The 13,950-nt window shown below is 36.9% G+C and overlaps 1 protein-coding gene across 6 annotated transcripts in view; it reads right to left on the bottom strand.

The window, feature by feature from the left end:
- USP3 (ubiquitin specific peptidase 3) overlaps positions 1 to 13,950 on the bottom strand; it is a 114,552-nt gene that overhangs the window by 51,895 nt on the left and 48,707 nt on the right. For 3 of the 6 annotated variants that reach the window (XM_072613292.1, XM_072613298.1, XM_072613288.1), the window contains exons 2-3: positions 12,324 to 12,384; positions 3,062 to 3,193 (exon numbers count right to left, since the gene is read on the bottom strand). In XM_072613292.1, coding sequence (XP_072469393.1) covers positions 3,062 to 3,193; positions 12,324 to 12,384 — 193 coding nt within the window. The other 3 variants (XM_072613303.1, XM_072613323.1, XM_072613312.1) reach the window with 3 other exon arrangements.

The raw sequence follows: 13,950 nt of genomic DNA, 5'->3' as shown, positions 1-13,950 counted from the left end.
CTTAACTCAAAAAATATATTGAGATAATAGCTCTCACATAAATTTGATTTAACTCCAAAATAAGGGCAGTTTTGATAGAAGAGTCTCCTAACCAGGGTGCCAGGCAAGTAGCTGGGCTTCTACCTCAGACCTGCTAGTAGAAGCTTATTAATGAGTAAATTTTTTCAATTCAATAAGCATTTATGAAGTTCCTCCTATGCGGCAGGCTCTATGCTAGGGGCAGAGGATATAAAGAAAAAAAAATCAAACTGTTCCTAGAGTAAGGGATTCCAAGAGAAGGTAACGAGGGGACATTCCAGGCATCAGGACAGCCTGTGAACAGGAACAGAAGTGAGAGAAAGAATGTCATGTCAGTCAGTCTACCTGGAACACATAGCATATAATGAAGAGTAATATGAAATCAGTCTGGAAAAAGAGGCATTATTGTAAATGGCTTTAAATGGCAAACTCGAGGGGAAAGGGAGCCACCAAAGTTTCTTGAGCAAGGGAATGAGAGAATCTCTGAATTGGAAAGGACCTTAAAGACCATCGAATCTGGTCTGAACTCGAACAGGAAGAACCTCTATAACAGCTGCCATTAGTAGCTATCCATGCAGGCTTGCGAGCAGATTCACTGTCTCTTGAGGCAGCCTACTCCACTTCTGGCTCTCTGTAATCATTAGAGAATTTCTCCTTACAACAAGTTATTCCGCCTCTCTGACCTCCACCCATTGCTCCTCATTCTGCCTTCTGGCACCAAGGACAAGTCTGCTTCTTAGGTACAACATGAATTAGACTGAGTCTCTGAGTTCCGTAAAAGCTTTAAAAATAAAATGAAATTTTTTTATGATAGAAAAGTTTCTTTTAAATAAATTTTAAATATATACCATCTTTGCTGGCTGAGTTTTAATAAGTTGAGGTAGTTTTCTTTACTTTTTTACAAGTAGACAGATTTGCTATATATGTCTGTTTAGTATTTGTAAGGTGTAAGTATATACATATATATGTGTATATATATATATACATATACACATATATAAGTATATAGGGATACCAAAGCACACAGAATAGAAGAAAAGGTTTTCTAAATCATCCCAAGACATGTTCAGTTAGTGCCAAATTCTCATTTAAAATAGAGTAAACAACTGGTGACTTTCCCAGCCCTTCTCTGCTTCAGGAAACATCTGAGAGACACAGATCTTTTGTGATTCTCCCGATTTCTATATATTAAAATCTGTAGAAGTTCTAGCTAACTAACTCAAGCAGATGAAAGGGAGCAATTTTTCCTGTTTTAAATTTTTACACAGTGAAAATTTGTTTCATTAAAAACATCATTAAATGTAGGGCGGGGGAAAGGTCTTAATATTCCCTGAAAAATCTCAGAAACCTAAGAAATGTTTGACTTTACTGCTTGTCAATTCTGTTAGAATAGGGAACTTTCAAAACAGAGAAATTTCTTTTTCTGGGTCACACAGTGAGAAGCTAAAAAATATTCCCAAATGATCTTTCTATTTATTAAAAATAAGGAATAATAATCACCCTTGGCCTGAAATTATATTTTAGTAAAGTTGTTTTTAAAAAATATATTGTCTATCAAATTCAGTTTGATTGGCTTTAGTCAGCATGTTAGATAGAACTGTATAGCACACTTCCAAAAAGAAGACAATTGTGGGTACTGATTCTTATATTCTAATGGCTTCATAATAGACCTGGAAATGTGAATTTGGTAAGTTAGAAAGGAAATTGTTAAAGTGTAAAATTCCCAAACAAATTTAAGAGGATTTTTCAATGCTGAAAGAAGACAAAATGTCCTGTTTGTATTTTAGATTGCAGAACACATAATGCTAAAAAAATAGGTTACTCTATGTATAACAAATAGAGAAAAGTTTAAAATTTCAAAGTACTTTTTTTCAGGCAGCAGAGGTGTTTAAAATTTAAAGAAGAATGTCCTGGTTACAAATTAGGCAACTAAGAAAAATTAGGAATATACCTCTGCAGGAAAAAAAAAAAACTATATCCTTTATTAAAGATGCTAAGAACTAGATCACTAGCTGAAAATGAAAGTTATTTATATAAGTGGACCACCTGTGTTGCAAAATGTGCTTAAAAGAAGTCCAAACAAACCAAAAATACTTATAAACTACTGTTTTGGTTTTTAAATTAAAGGATTCTACATCTATAGCGGTTTATCTGTTTTATCACTGAAACAGTAGGTCAGGAGTCGGTAAATAAAAATTTACTACAGTTGTTCTTAAAAAGTTTTATTTCTTTCACTTTTTAAAATGGTTTCATAAAATAACTATTTGGAGTCTCAACAACAACTTTCTTCCTACTAAACTTAATGGAAGATGATCCCATTACACAGATGTTGTAAACTCTAAAAAGGTGTTTAAATTTTTTTTAAAGAATAGCCTTTGAGAACTCTATCAACTTAAGGTTTCTATGATTCTAAAGGAATAAATTTACTCACATCCCAAAATACTTCTCATTCCATGAAGGAAAGACCAACTGAACTTGGGAGTCCAAAGATCCGACATTTCAGTGCCACATACGAAGGTTAAGTAACACAAAACTTTAATTACTTGAAATTACACCTAGTAGACGTAGACCGTTACACATAACTTGTGTTCTAAACCACCTGGCGAGATGAGCAGATGGTCGTTTTTGAAGAAACAGCTCTACATTACATGAGCAAAGCAAGTATTTACTGTAAGCTCCCTGAGGGCAGAAAATGAAAGTAGTTAGTCTCAGCATCTTCAGGCACAGACTGATGTTCCAAAACTTGGGGAGGATATGTGACTTTCTTAATGTTACCAAAGCTTTGAGAGCAATAAAGAAAATCAAGTCCAATCAACAGTAAAGTTTGTATGTGCTGGAGTGGGGCGAGGAATGGGGAGGAAGGAAGAGAATGGGTGAAATGGACCTTTACTGGCTACGTATTCCTTAGCAAAAATGCTAGAGGAAGCATGATTTTGGCAGCAGCTGGTTCGGTCCAGTACTGGTGGATCCATGGCTGAGAACCCTTGAACTTTTATATGTATACACAGACAAGTACATGTTGTGCTAAGAAACACTGACTTACCAGTATGTGCTGTAACTACTGCAATCCATGCACACAGTGTGTTGAACTTTCTCTTGCTTTTCTGTTTTCTTGTGGTTGGTTAAGGGAATCTGTGCATCTTCATAATGTTTTTTTGCATGACCATTGACATACCTTAAAAAATATAGTAATGAGAATGCACTTTAATCTAAGTATGCCCTTAAAAAGTTTATGTATTTATCTCTCCTAATAAAATTAAACCACACTAATCAAAACATTACGAAGAGAAATAAAGCAGTTGTCCAAGTATAAAATAAGTTTTATATATACTACTTCTTGTATTTATCTATTGCAATAATAAACAATCATCTACAATTAAGGACAGGTTATTTAACAAGGCATTACCTTTAAGATAGTGCCACAGATATCAATTATTCATTTTTTGACAAGATTAGCAAAGATGACATTATTGTTTATTAATACCCTGAATTTTGACTTCTACATCCAAGACAGACTGTTACTAGGAAAGACTCTGTCAAATGAAATAACTTAGTTACCTCACTAGGAAAATGTAAAACAAATGGCATTCAGGAAAAGAGAAACAGAACAACACAAGAAACAATGAAGGATGAAAGAAAAGGAAGAAAGGGAGGAAAAAAGTGCCTTATGTGCACGACAACAGTCAACGTAAGCAGCAGCTTGTGAGAGACGGAGTAAATAAATAAGGGCCAGACTAGGAGGGGGGACGGCGTTCCCACTCTTCTTGATGGCTATGTACCACGCAGTTTCAATTCTTTAATTTGAAGGCTGTGGATTCTCAGAAATATCTATATTCTAATACATTTTTAAAAAGCATTACAAAACTAAATACAAATTAATTTAGGAAAAGCTTCAGTAAATTTAATGCCTTACATGAGTGAATGGACAAGACAGTGTAACGGAAAGAGTGGCTAGATGAAATGGAGAGGCCTTAACACCTGTGACCACAGGCAAGTCACAAGTTCTCTGAGCTTTAATTTTTCTCCTCTCCAGAATGAGAAAATACCTGTAGTCATCATCTTCAATAATGTTTTGATGATCAAATGATATGCACATAAAACACAAACTCTGCAGTGCCACATAAATGGGACTATAACATTGATAACCACACATTAATTACATTCATACACTATTTCAGTTCTTCAACACAGGTTTAGCGGTTTTCAGCTTGTATAACTACCATAATAAACACAGTAGAATGGATACGGTTAAGACTTATATGTAAACAGTCAATAATAAATGACCACGTTCACTCATGACTTGATCTCAAAAAGGGCACAATTTGAAACAACAAAAAAGTTCAAAAAATTCAATCACTGACATCAGTGGAATTGTGGCGATCCTTAAAAATGAATTTCTTGTGTGTGAAAACAAACTAGATTGTACCAAAATTAGGCCTATTTGAAAAGTGAAGAGTTCCAGGCACACACATTTCATGCTGAGGATAAGCATGTGCGTGCACGCTCATATATCTCTTTTAAAAAATCACCAGAAATCAGGCCCAGCTCTTAATCTGGGGATTTTGAAAACCATACTCAACAGACAGGCCACAGGAAGAGGGAAAGAACAGTTTCTTCCCTGGTTTTGAACTACCAAGATTTCCAAGCCTGCCAGAGAAAAAAGGGAAGAAGCAGCTCCTCTTTTCATAGTGGTAAACGCAAACAATATCTAAGGTTGAAAAGACCATCTGAGGACATAACTTTTTCTGTTCACATAATCTTCAAAATGCATTAATTTACCCCAAATTAAATGACATAAATGACCCAATGACCAGTCATCTTTTCTCAGGGGTGGGGGAGAGGGATGTACACACATGTATCCTACACTCTATAAAAAAGAAACTAACAATTATTACATAATCACTCAACATTCAAATGCATCTGTGATCTCATCAATTTACAGGTTCCCTCCAAAAATCTGCGATGCAGATTGCAACCCATCCTTTATGACTTTCATCCATGACCTCTTAAAAGTTCACAGACGCTGAGACTCTTCTTGCTGTCTGTCATCCTCTCTCACCGCACAAACAACTGTGTCCTCTCTTTCTGCCATCCAATTCTTTGACGACGTTCATTCACCTGTGCTTTCGTTCAGTCACTCACTGGTAACATGCTGCGGCCTGCTCACACCCACCATGCACCGTACACTGCCCTTTGTGAGACACTCATCTTTAGTTCTCCAGAGGAATGGTGTTACAAAGATGAAAAAATGTTTGTACTAAAAAGGTGGACCTCTGCGTTACTGGAACGTTGAGGTCAGTAAAGAGGTTTTGTAATGTCCAGTAATTCATCCTACTCTCCGCCTCCTATTAATCCATTAATTCCCCAGATCTACATAATTATTGGACAAAGTCTATAAGGTATCTATTCATGTGTATGTTAAAAGCTGGGCAATAGACATCCACTCCTCCATTTGGTCTTTCCTGTATGTAGAGACAAGTCGAAATTCTTTCAGTGAAAGCAAATCTCTTCCAAAAAGCTTGGGGCACAGCCACAAGATCTCACCACTCACAGGGAATCCCTTCTTGAGCTGAATTTTGAACCGGATCTTGTACTTCACAGAAACAAACATTTTTTGGCAAGCATATATCTTGTTTTATGTCTCATCAATGAATACTATCTATCAGAGTCATTATACAGCATTATTTCTACTGTTAAAGTCTTCCATGGAATCTCAAAATATCTAGATACACGAAAGGAAGACAACAAGCTGTAAAAGATGGCTTGCTCTGAAAGAAAGATTGTAACGAGGCATTTTCTACTGAGGCAATGCTTTTTTTTTTTTTTCCAACAATCAAACAATAAGAACTATGGGATCTTATATTCTCTACAATTCAGTCAAGTGTAAAATGGTAAATATGGAGCCTCCTGCTGAACATCATTTTTGAAAGTCTGATTGTTCACCACCCTCTTTAAGGACGCCCTCAATTCATGCACAGATAAGAGAGCAGGCATATAGGTTAGTAACTGATGTTTCCTAGATCACCTTTTCTTAGAATCAACAAGGTCTGAGACTTTCTCCATGTTTTTGGTATCCCTTACCTTACAATGCTTTCAGAATTCATCTCCAGCACTGATGTCCTCTATATAGACTTGATTCAATTCAGCTACTTTGCTTTGCTTTCACTGAAAGACCAATTTTCCCCTGAAGTATTATACTCAGTTTTGCTGGGTAGGTGATTCTTGGTTTTAGTCCTAGTTCCTTTGACTTCTGGAATATCCTATTCCATGCCCTTCGATCCCTTAACGTAGAGGCTGCTAGATCTTGTGTTATCCTGATTGTATTTCCACAATACTTGAATTGTTTCTTTCTAGCTGCTTGCAATATTTTCTCCTTGACCTGGGAACTCTGGAATTTGGCCACAATGTTCCTAGGAGTTTCTCTTTTTGGATCTCTTTCAGGTGGTGTTCTGTGGATTCCTTGAATATTTATTTTGCCCTCTGGTTCTAGAATCTCAGGGCAGTTTTCCTTGATAATTTCATGAAAGATGATGTCTAGGCTCTTTTTTTGATCATGGCTTTCAGGCAGTCCCATAATTTTTAAATTGTCTTCTCCTGGATCTATTATCCAGGTCAGTTGTTTTTCCAATGAGATATTTCACATTATCTTCCATTTTTCCATTCTTTTGGTTTTGTTTTGTGATATCTTGCTTTCTCACAAAGTCATTAGCCTCCATCTGTGCCATTATAATTTTGAAAGAACTATTTTCTTCAGTGAGCTTTTGAATCTCCTTTTCCATCAGGCTAATCCTGCTTTTGAAAGCATTCTTCTCCTCATTGGCTTCTTGAACCTCTTTTGCCAATTGAGTTATCCTATTTTTCAAGGTGTTATTTTCTTCAGCATTTTTTTGGGTCTCCTTTAGCAGGGAGCTGATCTGCTTTTCATGCTTCTCCCTCATCCCTCTCATTTCTCTTCCCAGCTTTTCCTCTACCTCTCTAACTTGATTTTCAAAATTCTTTTTGAGCTCTTCCATGGCCTGAGCCCATTGGGTGGGCTGGGACACAGAAGCCTTGCCTTCTGTGTCTTTGCCTGATGGTAAGCATTGTTCTTCCTCATCAGAAAGGCAGGGAGGAAATGCCTGTTCACCTAGAAAGTAACCTTCTATAGTCTTATTTCTTTTCCCTTTTCTGGGCATTTTCCCAGCCAGTGACTTGACCTCTGAATATTCTCCTCACACCCACCTCGCCTCCTGATCCTCCCAGCCAGTACTTGGGGTCTGAGATTCAAATGCTGCTTCCAGCCTCAGGGCTTTTGGCGGGGGCAGGGCTGCTATTCAGTGTGAGATTAAGTTCAGGTGGTCAGGTCGGGGCAGGGCTGCCTCTCAGGCTCAGTTCCCTCAAGGGGTTTATGCACAGACCTTCAACAATGGATCCAGGCTCCCGCCTGCTTGGGGAGCCCCAGTCTGCCACCTTCCCTCAGCTTCTGCCTCCCGAGGGGGCTCGAGCCATGGGGGCACCCCACTTCCCTCTCGACCCGCCAAAGAGACTCTCTCACCGACCCCCATCACCTGTGGATGGAGGGACTTGTGCGGCCACTGGAGATCCCGTCCCTGAAGCCTGCTCGGGTCTGTTCCTCTTGGTGCCGTGGCCGCAGCAGGTCTGGGCTGGGCTGGGCTCCGCGTCTGCAGCGCGACGGACCTTTTGCGAGAGGTTTGCAGATCCCTCTGGAACAGAAATCTCCTTTGCTCCACTGTTCTGTGGCCTCACTGCTCCAGAATTCGCCGTGAGTTACTTTATACCGATGTTGTATGGGTTGTGGGTTCTGAGCTACGTGTATTTGTGTTTTTCTACTCCGCCATCTTGGCTCCGCCCCTTTTGCTTTGCTTTCAATGAAGCTACATCTTCATTCTCTTTAGTGCCATTTATACTTGCTGTAAAGACCTTAGTTATTGTGATATTGGGGTCAAAATGTAGTGGTTTCACTATCCTTGCTGGAGAAAAGTTTGCTGTTATTTTGGAGAACCTGGGTTCCCATTTTGAAAAATATTTTAGATTTTCTTCTCATTTTCATCCTTGCATGCTCTTAAAAGGTCATTACTTATCTAGATATTTTGCAAAATTTTCTTCACACAAGTTTTACCTCCACTGCTTCTCTGATTTGAGATGAAATTTCTCATAACTATTTTTCATCATTCTTTATAAAATTTTGTAGTTGAGGGGATATTCTAACCTAAAACTGCTTTGACAATCATCTCTACATTTAGAAAGTCAAATGGATACTGAATATGCCATTTGATGGGTTTGTTCATTTTGGCTTATTAATTTCTGGATGAAATTATTTTCAAAAGCTTCCTTAAATAATTCAAGGTTAAATCTTTTTAACTATATGCAATATTTTTTCTCATACTATTCTATCATCTTATTTATTATAAATGCTAATCTAAGTTCTTAGCACAGACAGCTGTCTCAGAGTTAATTCTGACATCCATAAATAAACTTTTCTGTTAAAACGTAGCTGATTTCATTCTTTGTGGTGAGGTCTGACGCTCAAAAATGTTCAGTGTCTACCAATTACTTTTCCTTTTTAATAAATTTATTATTTATTTTAAATGTCTATTTAAAAAAACTTTTGAGCTCTTAGTTCTCCCTCCTTTCCTTTTCCACCTATTGAGAAAGCAAGCAATGTGATATCAGTTATAACATGGGAAATCATGCAAAACATATTTCCATAACAGCCACATTGCCAAAAAAACAGAAGTGAAAAAATAATGCTTCCATTTTTACTTCGACTTCATCAATTCTCTCTTTGGAGGTCGACGGCATTTTTCATCATTGGTCCTTTGGAATTGCCAAATCTTACTGGAGTCGTTTTTGGTATAGATGCATATGACCTCTGTATAATCTGAAGGTCTTTGCTTCTGTCATTTCTTCCCCCTGATCACACTTGCCCTCATATTTCTCTCAATACTCAACTTTTCCCAACTTTGCATGGAAGTTGCCAAGTACTAGGGTGAAGATTGATTTGATCTGGAGGATCTAATTAAGTTCTAGAATTATTTTCCATTTCATCTTCAGCAGTTGCTGATGGAATATAAATTGTAATTAATATTATGTTTGACTTTTTGCAAATACTAATCATTGTTAAGGCAACATGTAATGCTCAAATGTTCCAAGAAATAATATTGCTTGCTGCTTTGGACATTTAATAAAACCCACTCCACTGACTCATTTATTTGACTTTCCAAAGAGTTAACTGTGAGGTATCCTTCCTTCTGGTTTCATTTATAAGAATGTAAAGACTAATCTAACAGCCAATAGTAATAGCTACTATTTAGATACCACTGCAAGATTTTCAAAATCCTTCACATGTATTTCTATCCTATATCAGATATCTTTCTATCCTCATGACAACCCTCGGAGGGCAGGTCCTTTTATTATCCCCATTTTACAGAAGACAAAAGTGGGTAAGTGGCTAGACCAAGGTGACGTACCTGGTATCTGAAGCTGGATTTGAACTCAGATTTTCTGAGTTTAGGTCCAATACTTTATACATTGAGCCTCCTAGCTGCCTCTTGTGGTATAATAATTCAGTTTCCACAGCAGCACATAAACACATTAACAGACAAGGAATTCTTGAGTACCAAGGGTCAAATTGATGCTTACTGGCCAACTAAGAACTGTGATTCTTAGCACCCTATGCCTCATTTCCTATACTCTGTCACTGAGGAATAAGAAGAAAGAGGCCACATAGACTAAATGCTATTTTTAAAATATTTTCCTTGTTTCATGAAAGCCAAAAAACTTGCATTAATCAGGTGGCTAGTCTATTAGTGATGTACCTCCCTGTGTAATTAGGCTGGTCCTCAGAAAACAGTCTGTTCCTGGGACCATATTACATAAATATTGACACAAATAACCCAAAGATTCATTCCAGGAAGCAACTTCCAAAGCTTATAGAGTTGGTATTGGATCTAGCCCAATCTCTTATATTTACCATATTTCACAGTACAGTAATATAATGAAAATTGATATTCATAATAATGGATCTTAGGCACCACAAGATGCTAAAGTTACCTCTTGAACTGAAAGAGAAAAATGTGTTATGGTTTCATAAATTTTTTTATATTTGAAAACTGATTGCTCATTCATTTGTGTACCTGTATCTAATTCAATTAATACCCCATTCCCCAACTGTTCTGAATAGAAAATTAGTCAAAATAATAACAACATGAGCACCATTCTTGCTTCAACAACTAACATATCTGGCAAGTCAGGGGAGTTTAAAATGACCGAATATTTAGAAGACATCTTTTCTAACTTTCCCCCCTACATCACAGAATAGATCACCTCCTCCAATTTCTTCATTCACAGATGTATAAACTAAGACCTAGAAAGGTAAAGTGACTTCCTGAATGAGCCGGGAGAACTAAACTTGACCTGGGGAATCCAAATCCAAGATTCTTTCCACTACACCTAACCCATTATTTCAATTATTAGTAACTTTTTTTTTGCCTTGAACCATACCATGAAACCAGATTAAAAAACCCTCAACACTCCTCTCCCATTAAATCAATACATACATAACCTTATGTACAAGATCACACAAATACTAATACTAAAATCTCCTAATGACTCCCAGTAGAAAGTCTGTTCTAAGTCTTCATATACTTTATGTTCTTTATAATGTATCAGCTTAACGTGCTCTATATTTTAACAACTTCTAAGCATAAAAAGCACAGTATGGGGGCTTGCACAATGAAAGACAAGGAAGCAATCAGTTGTTCAAAATGATGATTGTGAATAGTCATTTTACCAATATGGAATAACCTTCTTAATTTAATTAATCAAACATCTCTGTAATAATGTAGTTTCTAAATTGTTAAGCTGTGTATAAACTGAAGGAGCCCACCTGCAGAGACCAGAAGTTTTCAAATTAATTCTTCCATATCTTACTTATGGAATGTGTTGCCACTTGCTTTAAGAACTTTAATCTCTCCGATTTGGGATCCAAATGGGGCTTGTCTGGCTTTTCACTGGAATATGAATTCCATGATTCAAGATTTTAAATTGCTGAGCACTATGAGACAACTGAACAAAACTATATAAATTTTAGAGTATTATAATTCTCACCTCTCAAAATCTAGGAAAGAGAGGAAGCTGTCTCTTCAAGTGCAGAATTTAAATGCTTCTACTTTTCTTCTTTTTTGTATTAAATGTTATCTGTACAAAGTATTTGCAGATTTCCCAAATCCTAAAGATTTCAAAATCACAACAGCCAGTTAAGAGATGCATTAATATTTTCAAATGTACTCCAAATGTACATTTTAAAAATGTTTATTTCCAGGTTGACATTTTTAAAAGCAAAACCAAACTCAATAAAACTACTGCTTGTGTATTATAAGGATTTTATGACAACAGCAAGCCTATTACTAACAGCGTAAAAATACGATTTCTCATCTCCTGAAGCAATTAGCTTCCCAAATAAATTTAAAGTTGATTTTCTAAGCTATAGTATTACATGCAAAAATAGCAGTACCACACTGTTACAATGCTAAAAAAGAAAAATAGCATTTAATAGAGTCTGATGGGGAGAAATGCTATTTAAGTAGTTGCCATGTTTACAGCTGGAATTTGAGGCCAAAAATCCCTGGAAAAATCCAGGGAGAATGGCTGTGATTAGGGCTTGAAACTTTTTAAATTGAACCAACTGGAAACAGTTATCCATAGAGCAATATTTGGGAAATCTCTGACAAGGACTCATTACGTTCTTCATAGTAAGATATTATGCTCAAGAATGTGCATGTAAAATATTTTGTAAATCTAAAAGAATCATCTAGAGAAGTGTCCAACCAGGGTTATTACCAGATTTCTTCCTGAAATGACTAATACAAAGCAGTTTTAGACATCCAAATTTCTCAATCCTCCTTCTATTTTTCCACAGTAAGACATCAGGATCTAAAGCAAAAATATATGTGAAGAGCTTCAAAAACCTAAAGTGACTATCTAAATGTCCACTACGATCACTACTAAATGTTTCTTCAGATGCCTTAACAGAAATCAAACTTTAAACATTTACATTTCTCTCTTTTTTCTAGTTTTATTAAAAATAAAACACTGCTAATTAGCCTTTATGATCAAAGAACATTTCAGAATGAAGCCATATTCTCTCACCACTTTTCAACTACTTACAATAGTGAAGAATTTTATTTTGGGAAAAAATTGGAAGGTTATTATACATTGAGATTAAACTGTACAAAACAGCACAATACACATAAAACCTTGACAAAAAGGAAAAAACGGTGTAGTAGTAACAGTTTAGTACCTACCTTCCACAATGAACACTTGAACAAGTTAAACAGACCCATGGGCTTTTGTTGGACCGGCACACTATTAAAAGACAAAAAAAGAAAAACATACAAATATACCAACTGAAACATGTATTTTTCAAATTCCTGACTTATTTACAAAATATACTCTATGACTGTGGGCAGCTAGAAGGTGCAGATGAAGTAGCAGTCTTGCAGTCAGGAGGACCTGAGCTCAAAGGCAGCGTCAGACAGTTGTGCGATCCTGGAGAAGTCACTTACCCCTCTTTGCCTCAGTCCCTCATCTGTAAAATGAGCTAGAGAAGGAAATGGTAAAGCACTCCAGTATCTTTGCCATGAAAACCTAACAATTTGATCCCAGGAACCCAAATTTAATATTCTTTGGAATGAGGTAACAAAGAGTTGGACACAACGGATTGACTAAACAACAAATTCTATGATTGAATTACATGAATACAGAATGGCCACTTAATTTTACAGTAGCATAAAATGGTCACTTAAATTAAGGTATGTGGAAAGGAAGTCCATTTCAGCTACCGAGTCAAGCAAAAAAGAAGTTTCGTTAACATGGTTTTATCCCTCATTAACTCTTTCAATTGTTCCTTGCAGCAGAGCCCTGAAGACAAAATCATGTGATACTGATCTTGGGTCAGAGAACATGAGTTTGACTCTAACTTCAGTCAAGATGACTGACAGCACAGAAGCTCGTTTTCTTACATGTAAAAGAGAGGAGGGATTCTAATGCCACTTGGCTTTAAATCCCACCATCCTCACATTCTATCATTCTATTTGTGGTTTCCCCCCCACAGACAGAGTCATTTCTCTTCAAGGAAGGAAGGGGGTGGCAGCGGGGTAAAAAAAAGAAGTCAGAGATAGAGGCATAAGAAAAAGATTGAAGATTTCTGTCATATTTTCAAAGGTTATTTAAAGGCAGTACTCCATGATGACACAAGCTATCAGGTAGGAAATTAAGGCACAATGCTAAAGTTATTCCAATTTATTTATCTTTTGAACTGCACACTAAAAAAAAATGTAAAAAGTTCAAGATTCTATTTTGCTAAGAACATGATCAGTGTTAAGATAATCAAGGTTTTAGTGCAAAGTAAGGTGTGAAAATGATTCTGGAAGTCGGTAAAGACTTTTTTTTCTCAGCATTTAATTGTTCATTGCCAAAATACCTTCACCTATAGAGGCAGATGCAAGTGGTGCAGGAGATGGAGCGCTGGGCCTGGAGTCAGGAAGACTTGTATTCACGTGTGACCCTGGGCAAGTCCCTTGACCGGTTTGCCTCCGTTCCTTTGGCTATAAAATGAAGATGATACCAGCACATGCCTCCCAGGGCTGTTGTGAGGACCAAATGTGATCATATTTACCAAGCGCCTCACGGTGTCTGCCACATAGTAAGGGCTCACGAGATGCTCACTTTGTGCATTCTCTGCAGAAGGATCCTTCAAGACCAAGGATAGAAACTGAATACTACCAAAATGAGACTTACCTTATTCCTCTTTAAACAAGACTGGCCAAGGCCCACCTGATCGAGTTCTGTCTGGGACTTAGAAAGTCTTCTAGCACTTCAGTTGGTTCATTCTCATAGGAACATATTCACAGATGGAAACAATCCTCAGTT

This window comes from Notamacropus eugenii, chromosome 1 (genome assembly GCF_028372415.1).
Source record: "Notamacropus eugenii isolate mMacEug1 chromosome 1, mMacEug1.pri_v2, whole genome shotgun sequence".
NCBI lineage: Eukaryota > Metazoa > Chordata > Mammalia > Diprotodontia > Macropodidae > Notamacropus > Notamacropus eugenii.
This window is presented reverse-complemented; position numbering and strand designations above follow the sequence as displayed.